The sequence below is a fragment of the Stomoxys calcitrans genome, chromosome 2 (genome assembly GCF_963082655.1).
Source record: "Stomoxys calcitrans chromosome 2, idStoCalc2.1, whole genome shotgun sequence".
Lineage (NCBI taxonomy): Eukaryota > Metazoa > Arthropoda > Insecta > Diptera > Muscidae > Stomoxys > Stomoxys calcitrans.
Genome location: NC_081553.1, coordinates 138,092,365 through 138,111,394, shown reverse-complemented (window position 1 = coordinate 138,111,394; position 19,030 = coordinate 138,092,365). Strand labels below are relative to the sequence as shown.

Here is a 19,030-nt window from a genome sequence, read left to right as displayed (position 1 = left end):
GTGACTTTTGTTGGTGTTATGTCATTCAATAGAATGCGGCATATTTCGTAAACAATCAATAGATAACTTTTGTGCTAACGAACGCAGTACTAAGCTTTAATTGGAATATTGGAGTTGGGTTAGGTTAGGGTGGCACGTTTTTGAACAGACTCACTTAGACAATTTTAGTCCATTGTGATACCACAATAGAGACAGACCAGAGGCTCTGGTGGGAAACGAACCCACATGGCAATCCGCGTACGCTGGAGTTAGTCAGTAGATTAAGTGGAATAAGGTGACAGAAATTAAAATGGATATCTAATCACTAAGGTTAGTCATTTTCAATCACTGACTTTCATCTGTTCCCCTTGGTTTTTAGGTATTACAGCAGCAGTCTACTTTTCTTAGAGTATATAGTAAAATCATTTTAAACTTAAAGCATAAAAAAAGGTGAAAGTAAAAAAAAAATAGCGACATCAATAAAATATGCGGCAGCAAATTGTAACTTCATATCATAGGGTGGCAATGGGAGGGGCAAGTCAATGCATACCGTAGTTTTGTGTTTGTTGATTATGTGTATATTGTATTTTAATAGGAATTATCTGTGATTTAATATTATTCTTTATTTATCTGACTGATCTTTCTTTTTAACTAGAGAAGCACCATTATTAGTTTCAATTTTCATTTCGACGGCGTTTTTATACGTCTCTCTCTCTGTCTGTCTGTCTTTTTAACCATCACCAAAGTTATTTCATTGTGGTCTTTTGTTTGCGTTTTTATCAATTAAAATAAATATTAGATATTAGCGTGGTTTTTGGTCTAATTTAATAATAGTTTGTCTTTCAAGACTAGGACTAGTAGATCGTTTGTTTGTTGGCCGCTGCTACAGTCAAACTTTGAAGATATAAGGACCTCTGTGCCAACAGCCTGTGGGGGATTGTGGTTTACTTTGAATAAAAAAAAAACGACTTCTTTTTGACTGCAATCGTGCTTTGTTATTCAGCTGAGTATAATTGATTTTCTTCTTCTTCCACGTTGAATTTCTTCAATATTAGCTTTTTTGTTTTTTTTATGATGACATTTAACTTTTAATAGTTGCATATACATACATATACATATATGTATGTACGTGTGTATATAAAAAACGATTTAGAATCGTTTGTTTACAAAAAAATAAATTAAATTTCTTTAAATTCTTGGTTTGTTTTAAAAAATTTACAATTACATACTTAAATTTATTTCTTTAGAAAAGATAACCTAGAAAAAAAACTAAGAAAATAGAATACTTTTTGTTAGTTTGTTTTGATATTATTATTATTACAGATCCATAAGTCTATTTGAGCTCGTTTATCAATTTTTTTCCTTTCTTCTCTAACAAAAAAAGGGTATGTTTCGAGAGTAGTTTGTTAAAAATCACAATAGCAACAAGAATATCCTCGAGTGGGAGTGCCTGCGTTTGGAATTAAAGGTACATTGTGTCGCAAGTAATTGTAAGTTATGGCATTGTATTGCAATTCCGTCCATGAACATTCCATTAAGAAACCGGGGTAAACTTCTCATATATCGATGAGTGCTGTACGATTCAAGTTTTAGCTCAATGATAAGGGAACTCCTTTTTATAGCCGAGTCCGAACGACGTGCCGCAGTGCGACACCTCTTCGGGAAGAAGTTTGTTTGGCTTGACTTCTATGCATGGCATAGTAACTGACAAATGTCGCCAGCATTAGGAGGGCAGAACCACAGCTGAAAAATTGTTTCTGATGTTCTCGCCAGCTTTCGAGACGAGGCGTTCAGCTTCATAGACGAACATGGTAACCTCCGAGGTACAGTGGCCACCAAGGTTATGGCAATGAAAATATTTTTTTTTTATAAAAATTCCATTTGTATGCAGTAGTAGGATAGTCCGCACGGACAGAGGGGTCCACAGTTGGTCCGAAGTGTTTTTTCTTCTCTTTGGTTTTGCATTGAGGTAATAAACTTTAATGTACTGTATGCCTTTTTTAAGAAGAATCCATGTTACATTTCTTGCAATAATCCGCTGTTTTAAAATTTTAACTATCGCTATCTGCAAATTAAAACTTTAATCCATAAGAAAGGTTTTAGCACTTCTACATATTCAATCGATTGTTACCGTTGCATTTTCAAACGTTCTGCTAGCGTACAACAACAACAACAACAACTTGTCTCCAATGAAACATACCCATTAATACGTCATAAGTTTCTATTAAATAACAAATAAGGATATACGTAAAATCAACTAATAATAGCCGCAGATATTATAAAAACTCATAAACGATTCAAAACAAGCCAACAATTTAACACATGCCTTGGCAAATTTTGTTTAACAAAATCATATTCGTAATAATGACCACTGCCTTTCGATTGTGCCGATGGCCAGTCATCCAATTTATTTTGAACAATTTCACTGGAATGATTAACAAACTGGTATTTGCATTCCTGCGGTAAACTGGAATACTTGTTCAACAGAGTCATTCTAAGGGACAGTGGTTGTAAGAAATAGATGAAACAACAACAAAATATGTTGGTAAATAAGGAACACAAGAATGTATCAGACAATAACGCATGGGAGGAAAAAAACTTAAACAATAAAATATCAATTATACTAACAATGGTCATCACAACAAACTGCTTGAAGAAACTATCCATGTCAATGCCACATAGCTTTGGTAATGGTTCATGGTTAACTAATAATAATGTTGTTGGTGTTAATGTAAGTGTAAGTGTTGGTCGTGCAACTGTTTGTTGTCCCCTACCTTTGGCTTTAAAAATGCTCGCCATTATGTCTTTCCAAAGAATCGCATAAAATGGAGAGAGTGTAAACATTTTGGGAGATTCTAGTTTTTGGTTGTTACGCATGCCATCATCACTGTCACCCCTGATTGATACTGTTGCCGCTTTTGGAACAGTTGGTGCATAAAAATTACTTGACAACATTGTGTTAATGTTTAATTGTGTGTATGCTTGATAGTTTGATAGTAGTGGTGCTACTAATATTATACGTGCTTTATAAATGTTATTAAGGAGATTATTTAAGCAGCCATCTTCACTGGTTAAAGGAGCTGCGCCGATATTTGTGGTATCAGTGTCGTCGAGTTTCTGGAGGTTATAAGTGGGGAAGAATTTGGATACACAAAACACTAATTTATCTATAATACTTTGAAAGTGACTTAAGTTTAAATTATTTCTCTTTTCTGCTGCTCCGCTCTCCCTCACGTCTGAATTTTGTTCATGCATCTTCACTCCATTGATATCATTGCATGTAGGTGCATGGTGCAACATGTTCTTATTGCTGCAACTACTATTATCTTGGTTATTTTCATAAGCATGATGACGCAATAATGTTTTGTGGAGTTGTAGCTTTCTTATAAAATATTTGTAGTAGATTTTCTTCAACTTTAGTTACGGCTGAATTGGCTTTTTGGGTTTTTTTAATTCAGCTTCTTCGTCGCGTTTAATTTCAGTGTAACGTTCGCCCTTTAGGGAGACTATCTTATTATCCCTGTAACGTACCAATTTCTTCGGTTCGACTTTCGGTGCCATTGGTTTATACTCACGCTTGGCCGAATCCTTATCAACATAGGAATATCTAAAGGAGTGACAATAACAAGTCCCCATACAGAGTTACATTTTTCAAATGCTACATTCAGAATGTTACCTTGCAATAATGCGATTTTTAAGTTCGGTGTCATCGGCCACAACATTTTTGCGACCAGCGTGTGTGTGAGATTTATCTGTTAAACTTTGACCGGTATCCTGACGATGCAACAATGTTTGAGTAGCCCCATCTATGTCTCCATTAGCGATTGTAATACAATACTTTATCTGGAAATAAAGTAACAAATATATATCAAATTTTTGATGAATTTCCACATTGTTTTTTTAGTTAAAAGTCTATTTATTTTTTACAGAAACTTTTCCACAGTCTACATCTCAATTTCACAAACATCATGAAGTTGATACATATCTATGCAGAATAATTTGAAGACATTCATAGGAATGCGAAAACTATTGTGTAAAATTAATATTCTTTAAAAAAGCACATTCAATTCAATACATTTTGAAGCACGAATATTTCAATTAATGAGTAAAATTAGGGATGGCATTATTTATTTAAATTTGTTAATTGACTATCAGAGAACGTTTGTTCTAGTAGTCAAACTCAGAATAGGTTTTCAAGCGCCTTGACCTTCAGCGCATCGTACCCGCTTTTTGCCACCTAAATTCTTTCCCTACTTCGGCTTCCATCGAAATTTTGGACTTCCGTTGCGTTTACCCCATGTTTGCCACCAAAAGACTTCTGCTCATATTCACAAAACTTAAAGTAGCGTGAAAGTTGGTTAGGAAAATGTTTAATCATTTGCCCATGAACATTCCATTAAGGAACAGGGGAAAACTTTTCACATATCAATGAGTGCAGTCCGATTCAGGTTTAAGCTCAATGATAAGCGGCCACCTCTTTATAACCGCGTCCGAACGGCGTGCCGAAGTGCGACGGCTTTTTTGAAGAGAAGTTTTTACATGGCATAGGTTAGGTTAGATTGAAAAGAGGGTGCAGATATTAATCCGCCCCATGCCACTATGGACATACACCTAAGCCAGTAATCGGCTTGTTGTGCGATCTAAAAACTATAAAGCAACCTCTAAAAAGAAAATTGTATGTTAGGAATTCCGTACTACCTTCAAAATCCTTAATTGTTTTCAATGCCACTCCCCTAAGTTGGTTCATGTCTGATATTAAGTACCGGTATCTGTTGGATGCGAAAGCCGGGCAATGACAAAGGAAATGCTCCAACGTCTCATCATCTTCCCCGCATGCCCTATACATACTATCACTTGCCACACCGATTTTACACAAGTGAGCTCGTAGCCCTATGTGTCCCGTAATGATACCAATAGCTATGCTGACCTCCTTCTTATTTACTTTCAGTAATAGCCTCGTCTTCTCACGATCTAGATCCCCCCATAGGATTTCCGCCGTCCTACTGACCGTTTCGCTGTTCCACAATGTTGCATGCGCATTCGTCGCCCACTCCCTTAACTCAGACTGCGTTGACCCGAAAGGCTTCGGGTTAACCAAGTTTATTGACGGCAGTCCTCTGGCCTTCACCGCCAAATCGTCTGCCCTTTCATTTCCGTTATGGCCCGGCACCCAAATGATTCGGATTTTCCCATTCTCAGAGATGGCGTTAATCTCCTTCGTACACTGCAAGACTGTTCGTGACCTTACCGTCCTGGTTGTTATTGTCCTTATGGCAATTTTACTGTCGGTAAAGATGATGTTCACACTCGACGTCCTCGCGTTAGCACCACACCACTTCACGCATTCCGTGATCGCCCGGATCTCCGCCATATTATGGTCAGGCAGTCTAAAACAGATCTCAGTCCCTGGGTTTTCAATGTAAACCCCCAGGTCCACTCTGTCCTTTAGCTTTAAACCATCCGTGTAACATGATCTTGCAGATGGCAATACTAGGGTTCCGTTAATCCAAGACTGTGCCGATGGCAGCAGTGCGTCGCACTCGACTTCAAGATTCATCCGAGGTATCCGATCGGAAACCTCTCCCCTGCCTTCTAGGTTACCTATCGTCGCCTCGATTATACTGCGATGGTATGAGCTGCTCCCATCCTCAATCCATTCTCCCATCGCCTTAAGTCTCATAGCCGCAGTGGCTGCCTCACACTTAATCTGTATGTCAATGGGTCGGATATCTAGAATAGTCTCCAGTGCCCTAGTGGGTGTGGTCCTCATCGCTCCACCTAAGCTAAGACAAATATTTTTCTGAACCCGTTGTATGCTCTTTATGTTGCACTTTTTTTCCATAGCAGTCCTACGGCCTACGGCCCGTCTACATAGTGCCCAACATCTGTGAGCCTTCTCAGTACGCTCCCGAATGTGACACTTCCAATTCAGTTTCCTGTCCAAGATCACACCTAAGTATTTGACCATGTCAGATATCGAAATCGTCTTATTGAGGAAATGTGGTGCGTTAGATTGGCCCACCTTCGTCTTCCTCATGAACAGGCATATTTCAGTCTTCTCTGGGACCTCTGGGTCTAGCCCAGAGGTCCCAACGTCTACTCAGGTATGCCTGAGTAGACGTTTATTTGTTAATAAGCTGGTCGCTCTGCATTAATTACAATTACAATTAATTGTAATTTATTATTTATGCATTGATATTTCGCATTTCAATGAAATGCATTTTCAAGATATGATATAACTAAACACAAACAAAAAGTTCATAGTTATGCGACCGTCTTCAACAGTCGTTGTCTGATTTGTGTTTTGTTTCTCATTTAGATATATCGTATCTTGAAAATACATTTCATTGAAATGCGAAATATCGAGGCATAAATAATAAAGAAAAAAGAAAAACCAGAAAGACCTCGAGCTTGAATTAAAAACAACATTATTGAATAAATAAGGTCGAGTTAAAAATAATCAACAAATTAAAATTTAGTCTTTAGAAAAAATTTTATTAAAATTCTTTTTTATAAAAAATGTTGTCTTTAGGAAAAATTTAGTTAGAATGTTGCCTTAAGAAAACGTTTTAAAAACATTTTTTCTGAAGTTTTGTCATTAGAGAATGTTGCCCTAAAATTTTGTCATTAGAAAAATTTAATTAAATTTTGTTTAGAAAAAAATTCATTAAGATTTTTTTCATTAAAATTTTTTGCTACGATTTTCATTACAAAGTTGCCTACAGTGGAACTTGTCTCCTTGGGAGGAGAGAATGTTCCATTTACAGGAGGCGCAAAATACCTGGGTGTTTTGCTGGGCAAGAAAGGCAACTCGTGCCCTATACACCAGCGAGAGAGCCTTTGGCAAACGTTGGGGTTTAGACCGCGGGTCATGCATTGGGTATATACTGCAGCTGTCAGACCTATTATGACATGTGGCGTTGTGGTCTGGTGGACGGCGCTTCAAAAGTTCATCTACTGCTAAATACTTAACTGAATCCCAAGGATGGCTTGTTTGTGTATCACAGCCGCACTGAGGGCGACACCATCTGATGCACTGAACATAATGCTACATCTTATGCCTCTGGACATTGTGGCTACCCAAATTGCAGCGACGACTGCCTTGAGGTTAAGGGGCATTTCTCATTGGTCATGTGGCTGCTACGGATGCTCGTGATACAATATCCGATGTTCCAGGCAGTGTGGATTACACCCTAGGAACTACCCTTCACATTCCAGGGATATTGGAATATATGGGTATGTCTCTAGCGACATGTCAGCTAAGTTTTCAGGACCAGACCCGAATGACAACGAATGAAAGATGGTCACAAAGAGGGGGCTGTGAGCATTCCAAAACTAAGTGGCCTAATCTAGGCTCGAAGAAGTCTACCGCTTTGCTGTCCTTGGCTAGAACAGATGTCTCAGTCATGTGTCCGACAGGTCACTGTCTAATCGAAAAACGTGCTGACAGACTGAAGGTTGCCAGCAACGACTTTTGCAGAAGCTGTAGGGACATCGAGGAAGAAGAGACTATAGAACACCTTCTGTGTGTGTGTCCCGCACTAGCAGTCAGAAGTAGTTCCACTTTAGGGTTTCATTTCTTTGAGAACCTGTCTGATTTAGCGGATGTGAACATACGCAAGTTATTGGGCTTTTTAAAGCGATCTGGATGGTTCAACGGTAGGAACTAAAAGACATCTTCCTTCTTCTGTTCCTGTGGTATTACAATGGACGAAAACGTCTAAGTGAGTCTGATGGCAGACTGCCACTTAAACCTTACATAACCGAAGAAGGGCTCCATCGGGTTAATCCGGCACGTAGAACCGGATGCCTTGATATTACTATAGATGTGTCGCAATATGGGATGCATGGAACAAATAGTCTTTAATTGAATGTACTTAAGCTCTACACTTGAAAATTGTTTCCAATTCGATTAAAAAAATTAATTTTTTAATTGAAAATTACAAAATTTTCAGGATATATTAAAAAACCAATTTTTAATTGAAAATAAAATCGTTTTCAATTTTTAATTTAAAAATTTTTTCTGACTTTTTTCTGTATATATGGGCAACAACACACAACCGCCCATTAATTTCTATGCCCGCGGGCATACAATAGAATAAACGAACAGTACACACATGCAGTGTAAGCAGATTCGTGTGGCTTCGTTCGGTTGACGCCTTGTTGTTATTTTACATAGCTTCTTCACTTAGTCGGATTTTACTGCTCCTCACACAAACACAGTTTAGTATTTTCAACTATGTTAGTGTGCCCATCACTGCTTTGATGGAACACAAATCGTTGTTATTTGTCTGTCCGAAATGTTTGCAGAATCCATCTGACAATGACCCTAATCTCTGCGCTCGAAGGTAGCTCTAATTAATTAAAAAAAAAAAAAAACTAAAACACTACTCGTCCCCAATGTTATTTTCGGCTTGGCCCGATCTGCTTAATAAAAAGCAGACAATTACTAAATTTAAAACTAAATATGCAAATAAGCCGATAGCTGTGCTGACTTTAGCCGATGGTATCGAGATAAAGTATGATGTCCTGGATTGCGAGAAATTACTAAATTCTTTTTCTTGGTTAATTTTCGTGTTCTATACCACATTTTCATATTTTGAATCAATTTATGTATGAACTATTGCCCAAAAAATTAGGTTCCTAGAGTAGACGTGGCGGGGGTGAGTGGATTGAGCGGTGTGTGGAGCTTAAAGCGGTGACGTCACTATCGAAATTCTCTCTGTGATCTGTATTGGTTTTTTTTACACTTATTATTCCTGATACAGAGAGGAATAATAAGTCAAATGGAATTAAGGTAACCGAAAAGAAAGAAAATAGTGAGACGGTAAATGTTCGGTTTAGTTTGTACAAGGGTTAGGGTTTTATTTGGGATGGGAGGAGATGTAAAGTAAAGAGCTCACCTTACCAATGGTTGTAGAGTAAGTGAAGTAATATAATTCTAAGACAGGGAGAGTGACTACAAGTACTAAAATTTTCCAACTTGTAATTCACAATAATCTTATGTTCTATTACAACTTAGTACTAAGGGATTTCATATAAATTCTTATACTTCATACAATTCAAAATAATTCACAATTTGTTCTACGATAATTTGATCAACTTGATGCTTTTTTCTATATTCATATATTTATTTTTATATTATGCAAATTGCACTTGGCTCCCCACAGTAGTATTTTGTTTGTCTCTTCATAGTTATGTAGATCCGATAGTTGGTGATAATATGAAAAATGCGCTGATGTCATTTGGTTCGCAATTTAAAATGGCCCACTGGAATTGTCGTAGTTTAGCACCCAAAGTTGATGAATTGAGGTTACTTTTTTCACGTGTTTGCGGTAACTGAGTCTTGGATGACTGATGGTTTTCAGATTCTGGATCTTGTGAATCTCTTTGTACTGAAATCTTCTTTAACAATATTTCCGTTTTACTTGGTGTTGTTAATCTACCTCATGGTAATTCAGATATTTTTGAGAGCATCCATCGTGATATTTTTTTGAAATATGCTAACGTCATTGTATTCGGTGGCTTTAATTGTAATTTGTTTGATATTTCTAAATCTGAGTTGATAGATCGCTTTGTTTACGCTATAGTTTGTCCGTTTCTCATACCTCTCGACCGACTCACTATGATTTTGGAAGGAATTGCACTTGCCTGCTTGACTATTTTTTGATCAGTTGCCCTAGTTTGATGAACTTTTCTGACCAAGTTCATTCTCCCTCTATATCTGATCATGCTATGGATTTGGCTTCGTTTCTTTTGCATGCCCAGGTGTCTGCGAAGTTTGTAGAATTTCGGCCTTAATTGCATAGACTGGGATGGTTTATTTGTCTATTTGCACTACCTTGGTGCTTTCACATTTACTTTTATTTGTACCCGTTGTAAGGAAAAAATTTCGCTATGACACTAATTCATGGATGAACTCTAGTGACATTGTTTATGCAAGATCTCTAAGGGATATGGCGTTCTCTGCCATTCGACTCGAAAATGACCAGTTTATTGAAGATTGTGTAATAAAGCCAAGAATGTCACACAGGAGAGTAAAATTCGACTTTTTCCAAGATATTTAATGGCTTAGATTCAAGTGGAATGTGGAGGGTTCTTAAGCCTAGGTGTGTGTCAGAAGTGATAAGGATGATATTGATGTCGATGAACTCAATCAATTTGTCGTTGGTGACCAAGATCATGACTGTGAGTACAGTTTAGATAACTTTGAGGAATTTCGAAGACAAGCCGGTTGACGCACCGGATTGACCCGATGGAGTCCTCCATCTACAAGGGCTACCGCCACTGCTACAACAACAACAAGATGTGCTCGTATTCATGTTGATTATTGGCCTATTTCTATTCTCCCTACTATTGGGTTGCCCAAAAAGTAATTGCAGATTTTTCATATAGTCGGCGTTGACAAATTTTTTCACAGCTTGTGACTCTGTAATTGCATTCTTTCTTCTGTCAGTTATCAGCTGTTACTTTTGGCTTGCTTTAAAAAAAAAGTGTAAAAAAAGTATATTTGATTAAAGTTCATTCTAAGCTCTATTAAAAATGCATTTAACTTTCAATTTGCAATTTCTTGAGGCACATTCTTTACAGATTTGTGAAGATCAATATGCCTTCCGCAAGGCCTTGCATACGACATCGCTGCTTTTAAGGCAGACTCATGCAGTTAGAAACAAGGAAATTAACATAACAAATAAACATTCAAACAACAGTTGCCTGCAAACCTTTTTTTACGCTGATGATGTTTTCCTTCTGTTTGGTAATTATCTTAGTTCATCGGATTTACTGGAAGCAGTATTTACGATCCTCTTGGACAGATATTGCATTGAACTTCTGTTAATCACCTTACAGTTAATACATCCAGGACCAAGGCTATTATGTTTGGATCTAATGATCATAGTTTCTTTGATTTGAATATTGTGATGAACGGTCTTGGCATTGTCCTCGATTCGAGACTCTAATTTAAAACTTACATTGATTTGGTTTCTTGCCTACTTCTGTGAAGAAATGTCTGGCTCATAGCCTTTTGCTTTTCCGGTACTAACTTAATTCATTTAGCTTTGATTAAACGGGCCGCGAATACGACCGTGCGATTTGTTTATAACGTTAATAGGCGTGATCGCATTTCGAAGTATGTACTTTTTACATTCCATAAAATCATCAAATATAGGCTCTGGACTCTGTATGAAAGCTTTGTGTTTAGTAGGCCCACCAGAAATCCGCAAATAGTAATTCCACCTATCAGGAATCTATTTATATGAAATCGTTTGTAATAGTTGCTCGTTGCTGGAATTATTTGCCGTGATCGCTACGTATTTTCTCTCAGTGTAATAATGCATTTAACTAAAGTTTGTTAGAATATTTTAACTGTTAGTTACAATTGACATTCAAATAAACGTTTAAGTAAATTAAATCGACTTTCACATTTATCGCTTAAGCTGCCATTAGACTATAGGACATGTCATATGTAATTTCAACAAATTGTACACATAGCGTGATACGTACAAAAAATTTAATATGACTAATGGATTTTGAAATAAATATGCAATTTTTTCGATTAAATCATGCTTTTATTTCATCGAACATACATGTAGACACATGTATATAAAAGTACAATACATATGAGAATACATGCCGATTAGAGCAAGCTCTATTCGTATTCGACGTACATAAGACAAGTCTTATGAATACAGAAAATGACAGCTCATATGACATGTCTTATCGTCTAATGGCAGCCTTATTATCATCATTGACCTAATTAATTTCCTATGGTTATTATACTCCAAGTATGTTCATAAATACATATATTTATTGTGTACTAAGGCTAGGGAGCTAATTTGGTTACTTGTAAATTTTTTGTTTTAATTTTTTATTTAGGATTTTTTTACCATTTTCATATCGTAAATATCATTGGCCGTGAGACCTTTTGTATTATATTAAAAAATAAATAAATTTAAAATTAATAAATAAAAAAGTTTTAGAAAAAGAATTATTAAATTTTACATTTTGAGTGCTATTAGAATGGAAATTAGATTTCCATGCTAGCAATGAGTCTGAAACCCCCAGCAGGTCTAGATTGTGTAATAGAAAACTATGAATTACCTTACAAACCATTTCTAAATCCTTCGTTTACAATTGCAGTCAATTCCGAAACATTTGTTACAGTTGAATACGGTTTACGAAATCTAAGCTGATATCGTGATAACAGTGAAGAAACTTGATGGGACAGTGAGTCAGTGATTTGTACGTATGACCCGTACTCTACGCTCAAAGTCCCTTTATCTGCACCGATCGATCTTTATATCGGTATGACCAAATTTTGGGAGCCTTCAGACGAAAGCTCCCAAATATTTTTTTCAGATTTGTATTCTACTACCAAAGAAGTTCCATTTATTTTATTTATTTATTCGATACCAATACAATGAAAGCCCACATCGGTCAATTATTTATGTATTGTAGTAAATAACTATGTACAACAGGATGTGACAAAACTAAAACTATTAAACTAACTTAAAAACTGTATAAAGGTATAAACTATACGGTTCCCCATCCACATGAAGTGTAATAACGAAACAAAAATAAGAAATAATATAAATATAGGTCCTACTGCCTGCCATACAACAAATATATGAGAAATTACTTGCAAACTATACAAGCATATCTTCAAATATGTTAAAATGTTATTATTGTAAGTATTATAGGAGGGCGCCCCGGTAACTGAGTTGGTAGCGTACTTGGATAACCAGTGCAGTGGTCGTGGGTTCGATTCCCGCCAGAAGCCTTGGTCTGTCGCTACTGTGGTATCACAATGAACTAAAAATTGTCTAAGTGAGTCTTTAAAAGGACTGCCACTCTTACCTAAACCTAACTATTATAGGAAATAGCTTAAGGCCTTCAAAAACGATAGATTCTCACCAAAAACGAATGTTCAGAAATCTCAGCACGAATCAATGGGACATCTATTTGAACATTTATAAAGGAAAATTCGCCAACCAAAATCTCAAATTGTCCGCATTTCATCATGATTTTATAAAAATGTACCACAGAACGCAGGTTAAGATAGTCATGAAATGAAATCCTACAACCATTGCAACAAGTTCGTTTACACGATCATGATCACGCACGGTCAATCCGAAACAAAATCGAACAATTCTTCTAACCACACTTTTAACCTTTTGTAACTTACAAAGATAAGACCAAGTTCCACAATAAACCTCTATGTCATAATTCACCTGTGATATTAGAAGTGAGTGTACTAATCGCAGACGAACACGCCTCGGAGTATGCGATCTAACAGCATACAACCTTCTCAAGATAAAACAAATTCTATTTAAAATAAGGTGTATATAAGACCCAAAATTCCGGCCGGAATCAAGTGTCAAGCCAAGACATTTAAAAGATTCTACAAAGTCAACCATAGGGTTATCGACAAAAAGGCGTGGGAATGATACAGTTCGGTAAAGAGAAAGGAAAAACAAAGCCTTGGTTTTAACATGATTAATAAGCAGTCTATTTTGATCCGTTAAATTGACTATGCAACTAAGGTGATTATTAATACAAGACTCCGTAGAATTTGCGTCAAATAATAAATATATGTCATTTGCAAAAACAAACGGTTTGCAAAACTCATTCTCAAACTGAGATATCATATCATAAATGTATGTAAGAAATAATATGGGCCCCAAAACTGTCCCCTGAGGTACACCAGATGTGACATTATGCGGTGGCGCGCCTGGGACATGGGCCCTAATATAAACATAAGTTTCGTATTCCACTCAAAACTATCATCCTCTCAGTCCACTTTTCAGTTTGGGTGGAGTTTGAGAAGTAACGGGAAGGTTCCTCCCCGCTTCCGTTATCAAAAACTTATAAAGCCTTTTATTCCATCCTAAACTATTTCAAGAAAATTTGTTCAGTCGTTTTCGAGTTCATATGGAACAAACAAAGAAACAGACAAACTTTTTATACAATTTTAATTAGAAATTTTTTATTAAAACAATTTTCAAATTCAGGTTGAAATATGATTGAGCGCCACTGATTTTCGTACGCCCGATCCACTACTTCGTCGTTCCGTTTGTAACACCTCAAAGGAAAATGACAAAAACGCTCATTTCCGTTTTACTTGTCGAAGTAAATGGAACATTTGTTTGTTTGCCATTTTGATGGGTTTTATGGCAAATATTTGAGAGTTTTTGGGTTAGTAATTAAAGGATTAATAAAAGAACAAGTAAGTTAGGGCAAAAGTCGGGAGGTGTCGACTATTTAATAACTTACACCAATGTGTAAGTGTAATTCGGGTCATCGTTATATTAACGCTGTATTTAAATCTGAACGGATTTTAATATACTTCTTTAAAATTGTTAAAGAATACGTATGAAATTTGCTGCAAATCTGTACAAAAATTTTAGTTACTAGGATCTTATAAAAGTAAATCGGGCAATGTTTATATATGGGCGTTATATCTAAATCTGAACTGAATTTTACCAAAACAAATACCGTTCGTGTTTGGTCTAAATAAAATCAGAAAGCGATTCTGTGTCGATGGGTATTTTATTTCAATAACTTATTTGCCGAAACTTCATCAAAAAATTGTATAAAGGCACAAAAAAGGCGGTTTTCCGCGAATATATCAACCTCTTAGAATAAATAACACAAAAATAGCTTTGAAAAATAATTTCAAATTGCATTTCAATAAAAATACAAGATTGCCACAAATATAGAAAGTACATGAATTTCCAAAAGTGCTTTGTATGTTTTTGAACAAGACATTTGGAATAAAATAGTGCTTCTAATATTTTATAAGAGAACGCTCTTATAAAATCATGGGCATGTTTATTTATGTGTACAGCAATATCATATGAAACTCCTAAAAGTATACTACACTTTTAGGATTTCCATGTGATATTTCGCATCGTTTCAAAAAATTCCTTGTAACAAATCTTTGCCAGTAAATACAAAATTATTATTGTACAAGACGTGCATTAGGCCTGTTATCTTATATGGTTTTCCAGTTTGTTTCAGTATATCCCCCACTGTCATGAAGGAGCTTGAGCATAGGAAAAAATTTTAAACGCATAAATAGAAAATATTTAAATAATTTTATTTATTGGAATTCCAAGTTGAAGCGGTTTCTTCCTATGTCTGTGATATTTTGGAGTTCAATTGAAGATTAAGGCTTCATGAAAATTCTCATATGATTGAAACTGTGAAGAATCAGGCGAACATTGGTTGGTCTAATACTTAGTATTTATCTCCCTTGGGATATATTAACGAGCTCAATCGGGAACTTTCGCTTTTTACGAGAAGGCACCGTGATGGATGCGGTTTTTTTTTTATTAGTTATTAATTTTATTATTTTAGCTTAAAGGTCAAACCCTAGATTAATATTTTTCTCTTAAATTTAGTTGTCTCGGGAGCAAGGACGTCTATTATAAAAATGACATGTATCCATATATATTTAACCATTTATGCTAAATCAATGTGCTGAATTTGAATTAACTTTCTATGTTATTACGATATAGTCATAGGTTTTCTTTATTATGTTTTTAATTTTCTTTTATTGTCACAAAAAGTCACAAAAAATATAAACTAAAAACTTGCAAATTTTGAGCTTTTTAGCATATTGGAGCTTTTCCTCACTCACAGCTTTAAAGGCTGTGCGAATGATCATTTAAAAAAAGCGGCCGCCATTTGGTTGAATGAATCAATGACTCCCATTCATTCGTTAAGGTTGTCACAGAAGTTACTGGTTTTGGCAGTAAGTGCAAAAATAAACAAACTGACTTTTCTTCACGCACGGCTATTTATGTCGATTCTCGTTTATGCACGCTCACGAGATAAAATTTGTACTCTCAAACGATATTTAAATGTACGAATATTATTGTAGAAAATGTATCACATCTGCACAACCACTTATATGCTCTTTCCAATTTTATGCATGTGTAGAGTTGACAAAAATTGTTTCTACTTCTTCCATACTTAAATTTAAATACCGTATGGTTTCAAATGCATGCAAAAAATTGTGTTTTTTTTTTTGTTATTTTTTGCCATTTGTCGTGATTTTCTAAGGAGTCGTGATCATTGTCGTGAGCGGGATTTCATTCACTCACGCTCAAGCACGAGGAATTTTAATACAATCACGCACGATCACGTGATTGGAATTGGATCTCACTCACGAATCACGTGACTCATGCGTTGACTCATTTGCTTCGCCATTTTTCTTTATTCAAAAAGTTAACAATAAGTGAGAGGAGAAGAAGTGTGATCAGGGGCAATGTTTCGAGCCTCCATAAATGTTCTTATCATTTCAAACGACGTCTTAACAGGAAAAATTAAGGCGATTCGGAAACGTTTTTTGTAGCAGCCGAAATTTCAAATTCTTCGGCCACATTTTCTTTTTTAGAGTCTTCTTCAATTGTTTTTTGCTTTGCCATTTTTTGTCATTCGTCCGTTTTGTCTTTCGTCCGTTACATTTCGTTACAGAGAAGTATTCATTAAAGAGAATTTCATTATGGAGAGGTTAAAATAGGTAAAAATGGCTAAAAATTTTGTTTTTTTTTAATTTTTGAGGCGGCAGCCCGTGACGACGACCGGCTGCCATTGGATTGACATGACATTTTAAGTCGATCTTGCCTTCCCCGTCGGTTATGACATCTATCTCAATTTTAGTACACATGATTCCATAGCAGCTCCCATAATAGAGTGTGCAATTACAATCCGGTTTTGCGCCTATGTTTTTTTTTATGACTTATGACCCTATGACATGTATGGTTCAAATCAATCTATAACTTGATATAGTTCTAAAAGCTACTACAACTGCGATGCATATCGGTCCATATGATGATAGATCCTATTTACGCCGATCGCTTTATAAGCCACTTCATTCCGAGAACTTGCCAAATGCGATCCATGGTTGAGGGTATATAAGATTCGGACCGGCCGAACTTAGCACGCTATTAAGTGCTTTAAACTATTTCTGTAGTAGTTTAAGGAGTTTGCAAACATTTTAACTTTTTGCAATTCTCCATAGGCTACACCTTATATGAGCAGTGAGATTGAAAAAAAAATTAAGTTCTAAAATTGCAGCTACAAATTCTGAAATTGGTAGCCCTCAGTATAGATATATTGGAAATGAACGTATATGTTAAATATACATAAGTTAAATAATTTTAGTGCTTTCAGAAACTTCAGATTATAAATTGCAGTTTCAAGATTAGTGAATACAATGAGCAAGCATTGCATATACACATGTACACTTAGCTACTTCAACTACGAAATACATCATCGTATAAAGTAGATTTGTCGTTGTTGCATGCATATACACATTTATGTATGCATCTCTATGAAAATTTGTAAGGCTTCCAGAAAACTCCAAACCCTTAAAAAATACTATCATATACTGGCTTACCTCAATTGATGGTGTGTCAGGAAACATTTCTTCCAATATTTTTATTTCCTGGTTGTATATTGCATTAATATCATACCCATTGTTGGGCTGCACGTATTCGTCAGGTTCGCTCAATGGAAATTCGTCCTTTTCAGAAGAAGAAGAAGAATTGCGAGCCCGCAACTTGGACTCGGGTATTATATCCGACAAGGAAAGTGAACTGAAAATATGTACATTTAGCTTTAAGGTATTGTGAACACTTTTGTTGACTGCACTTACTTCAATGATAAATTGGCCGCACCATGTTTGTCTGGATTTTTTTGCAACTGTAGAAGTTCGTTTGCCAATTTGTAAATCCAATCGCATATTATGCCCTGGTCAATAGAGGAGAATTCTGCGAAATATGCACTCATCATTTCTACGAATCCCTCTACATCGAAGCAGGGATCCTGTGAGGCCTCTTCCAGAATGGAAATCACGTACGATAGAACTATTTCATCAACGACACTAAAGTCGGCACCGGGTATGTGTGCACTTACAAATTGCACCAAACTGTTCTTAACCAGTTCGTGCTGCTTCTCCAAATTGGTCATTGTTCTCCGTATTTGTGGGAACGAACTTTTTTAAAGAAATAAATCAAAATAAATTAAATTCTTATTAACATTCGCTGTGGAAAACGATTTGTTTTTGCGTGTGCCTTCCTGATGAAACGTTTTGCAAGTGTTTGAAAAAATTTCTCTCTATACCAGTGAAAACCGTGAGCGAAGACCGACCGAACACAAAAAGGATTTTCCCCTACTCCCTTTTTTCTGGTTTGGTTGTTCTTTCCACATTCGTCGTACCAAATAACGCCTTTGTTTTATTGTTGTTTTCGGGGAATTTGAGTGTTGCTCGGTCTCTGCCCCAACACAATTGACAATTTTCGTTCGGGAAGTGGGGGAAAAGGTGTAGGTGTTATTGGTGTACAACGTACTCACACCGCAAATAGTCTAAAAACATACACGCTAGGGCAGAGTCGGCTTCCCGCACATTCCCCAACGATTTAGTTTGCAATATAAATTACTTACTTGCTTCTGGCTATAATATATGTATATAATACAACGGTCCTTCTTTAAAATACAAACACACACTATTTCGGAATATTTTTTGTTCGGTGTTCCTCTATTAATTTCCGCGAACTATTTGTGTACAAGAGAAACGAATATGACGGTCAAATTCACTATAAATATGAAATAACTAACAAAATATAAATCTACGCATTTCACCCGATATACAATTTGTTGTATTGTTTTTTTCAAATTTGTTGTTTGTATTCCTTTTTGCTTCTTTCTCCGTTTTGCAACTACTACTTTCAACTAATCGTTTTTAACATGTAAATCCAATATCGATTAAATAAAGTTGACGCTATCGATATCGTTTTAGGCTTAATATCGATTGCAATTTCTTATAAGCCATTTATAAGGCACATCACGGAATGGGATAGCTATGAGCACCACACAGGACAGAACTTGACGTCCGATCTATGTGGTGTTCATTGATGCCGCGAGAAGCTTAGCTGCGAGCTACCGGGCGTTCACAAGTTGCGGATAGAGTAATGCTCCATACGGAGTAGCTGCTACGGCAGTCGCGGACAATCAGCGGTATCGAGCGGAGAGTCTCTGTGGGAAG

General features: G+C 36.1%; 1 protein-coding gene across 4 annotated transcripts; it reads right to left on the bottom strand.

Annotated features, from left to right (window-relative positions):
• Nucleotides 1-674: 674 nt before the first annotated feature.
• LOC106092569 (CUE domain-containing protein 2-A) lies at nucleotides 675-18,695 on the bottom strand. Of its 4 annotated transcripts, none has more exons than XM_013259450.2 (6): nucleotides 18,604-18,695; nucleotides 18,430-18,540; nucleotides 17,642-17,980; nucleotides 17,384-17,582; nucleotides 3,656-3,822; nucleotides 675-3,586 (listed from the first exon to the last, which is right to left on the bottom strand). In XM_013259450.2, the coding sequence occupies exons 3-6, from the start codon at nucleotides 17,953-17,955 to the stop codon at nucleotides 3,400-3,402; spliced, it is 867 nt and encodes a 288-aa protein (XP_013114904.1). In that variant the 5' UTR covers nucleotides 17,956-17,980; nucleotides 18,430-18,540; nucleotides 18,604-18,695; the 3' UTR covers nucleotides 675-3,399. The 4 variants fall into 4 exon arrangements, with proteins under 4 accessions (XP_013114904.1, XP_013114905.1, XP_059217926.1 ...); XM_013259451.2 differs by having other exon boundaries at nucleotides 18,628-18,693; XM_059361943.1 differs by having other exon boundaries at nucleotides 18,637-18,667.
• Between the last annotated feature and the right edge of the window lie 335 nt (nucleotides 18,696-19,030).

Excerpts from the sequence above, each read along its gene's own strand:
- LOC106092569 (XM_013259450.2), bottom strand. The coding sequence starts at position 17,955 with ATGACCAATTTGGAGAAGCAGCACGAACTGGTTAAGAACAGTTTGGTG. Across the intron at positions 17,583-17,641 it reads GCGGCCAATTTATCATTGAA|TTCACTTTCCTTGTCGGATA; the intron begins GTAAGTGCAGTC and ends ACATATTTTCAG. Across the intron at positions 3,823-17,383 it reads CTGACACACCATCAATTGAG|ATAAAGTATTGTATTACAAT; the intron begins GTAAGCCAGTAT and ends CTTTATTTCCAG.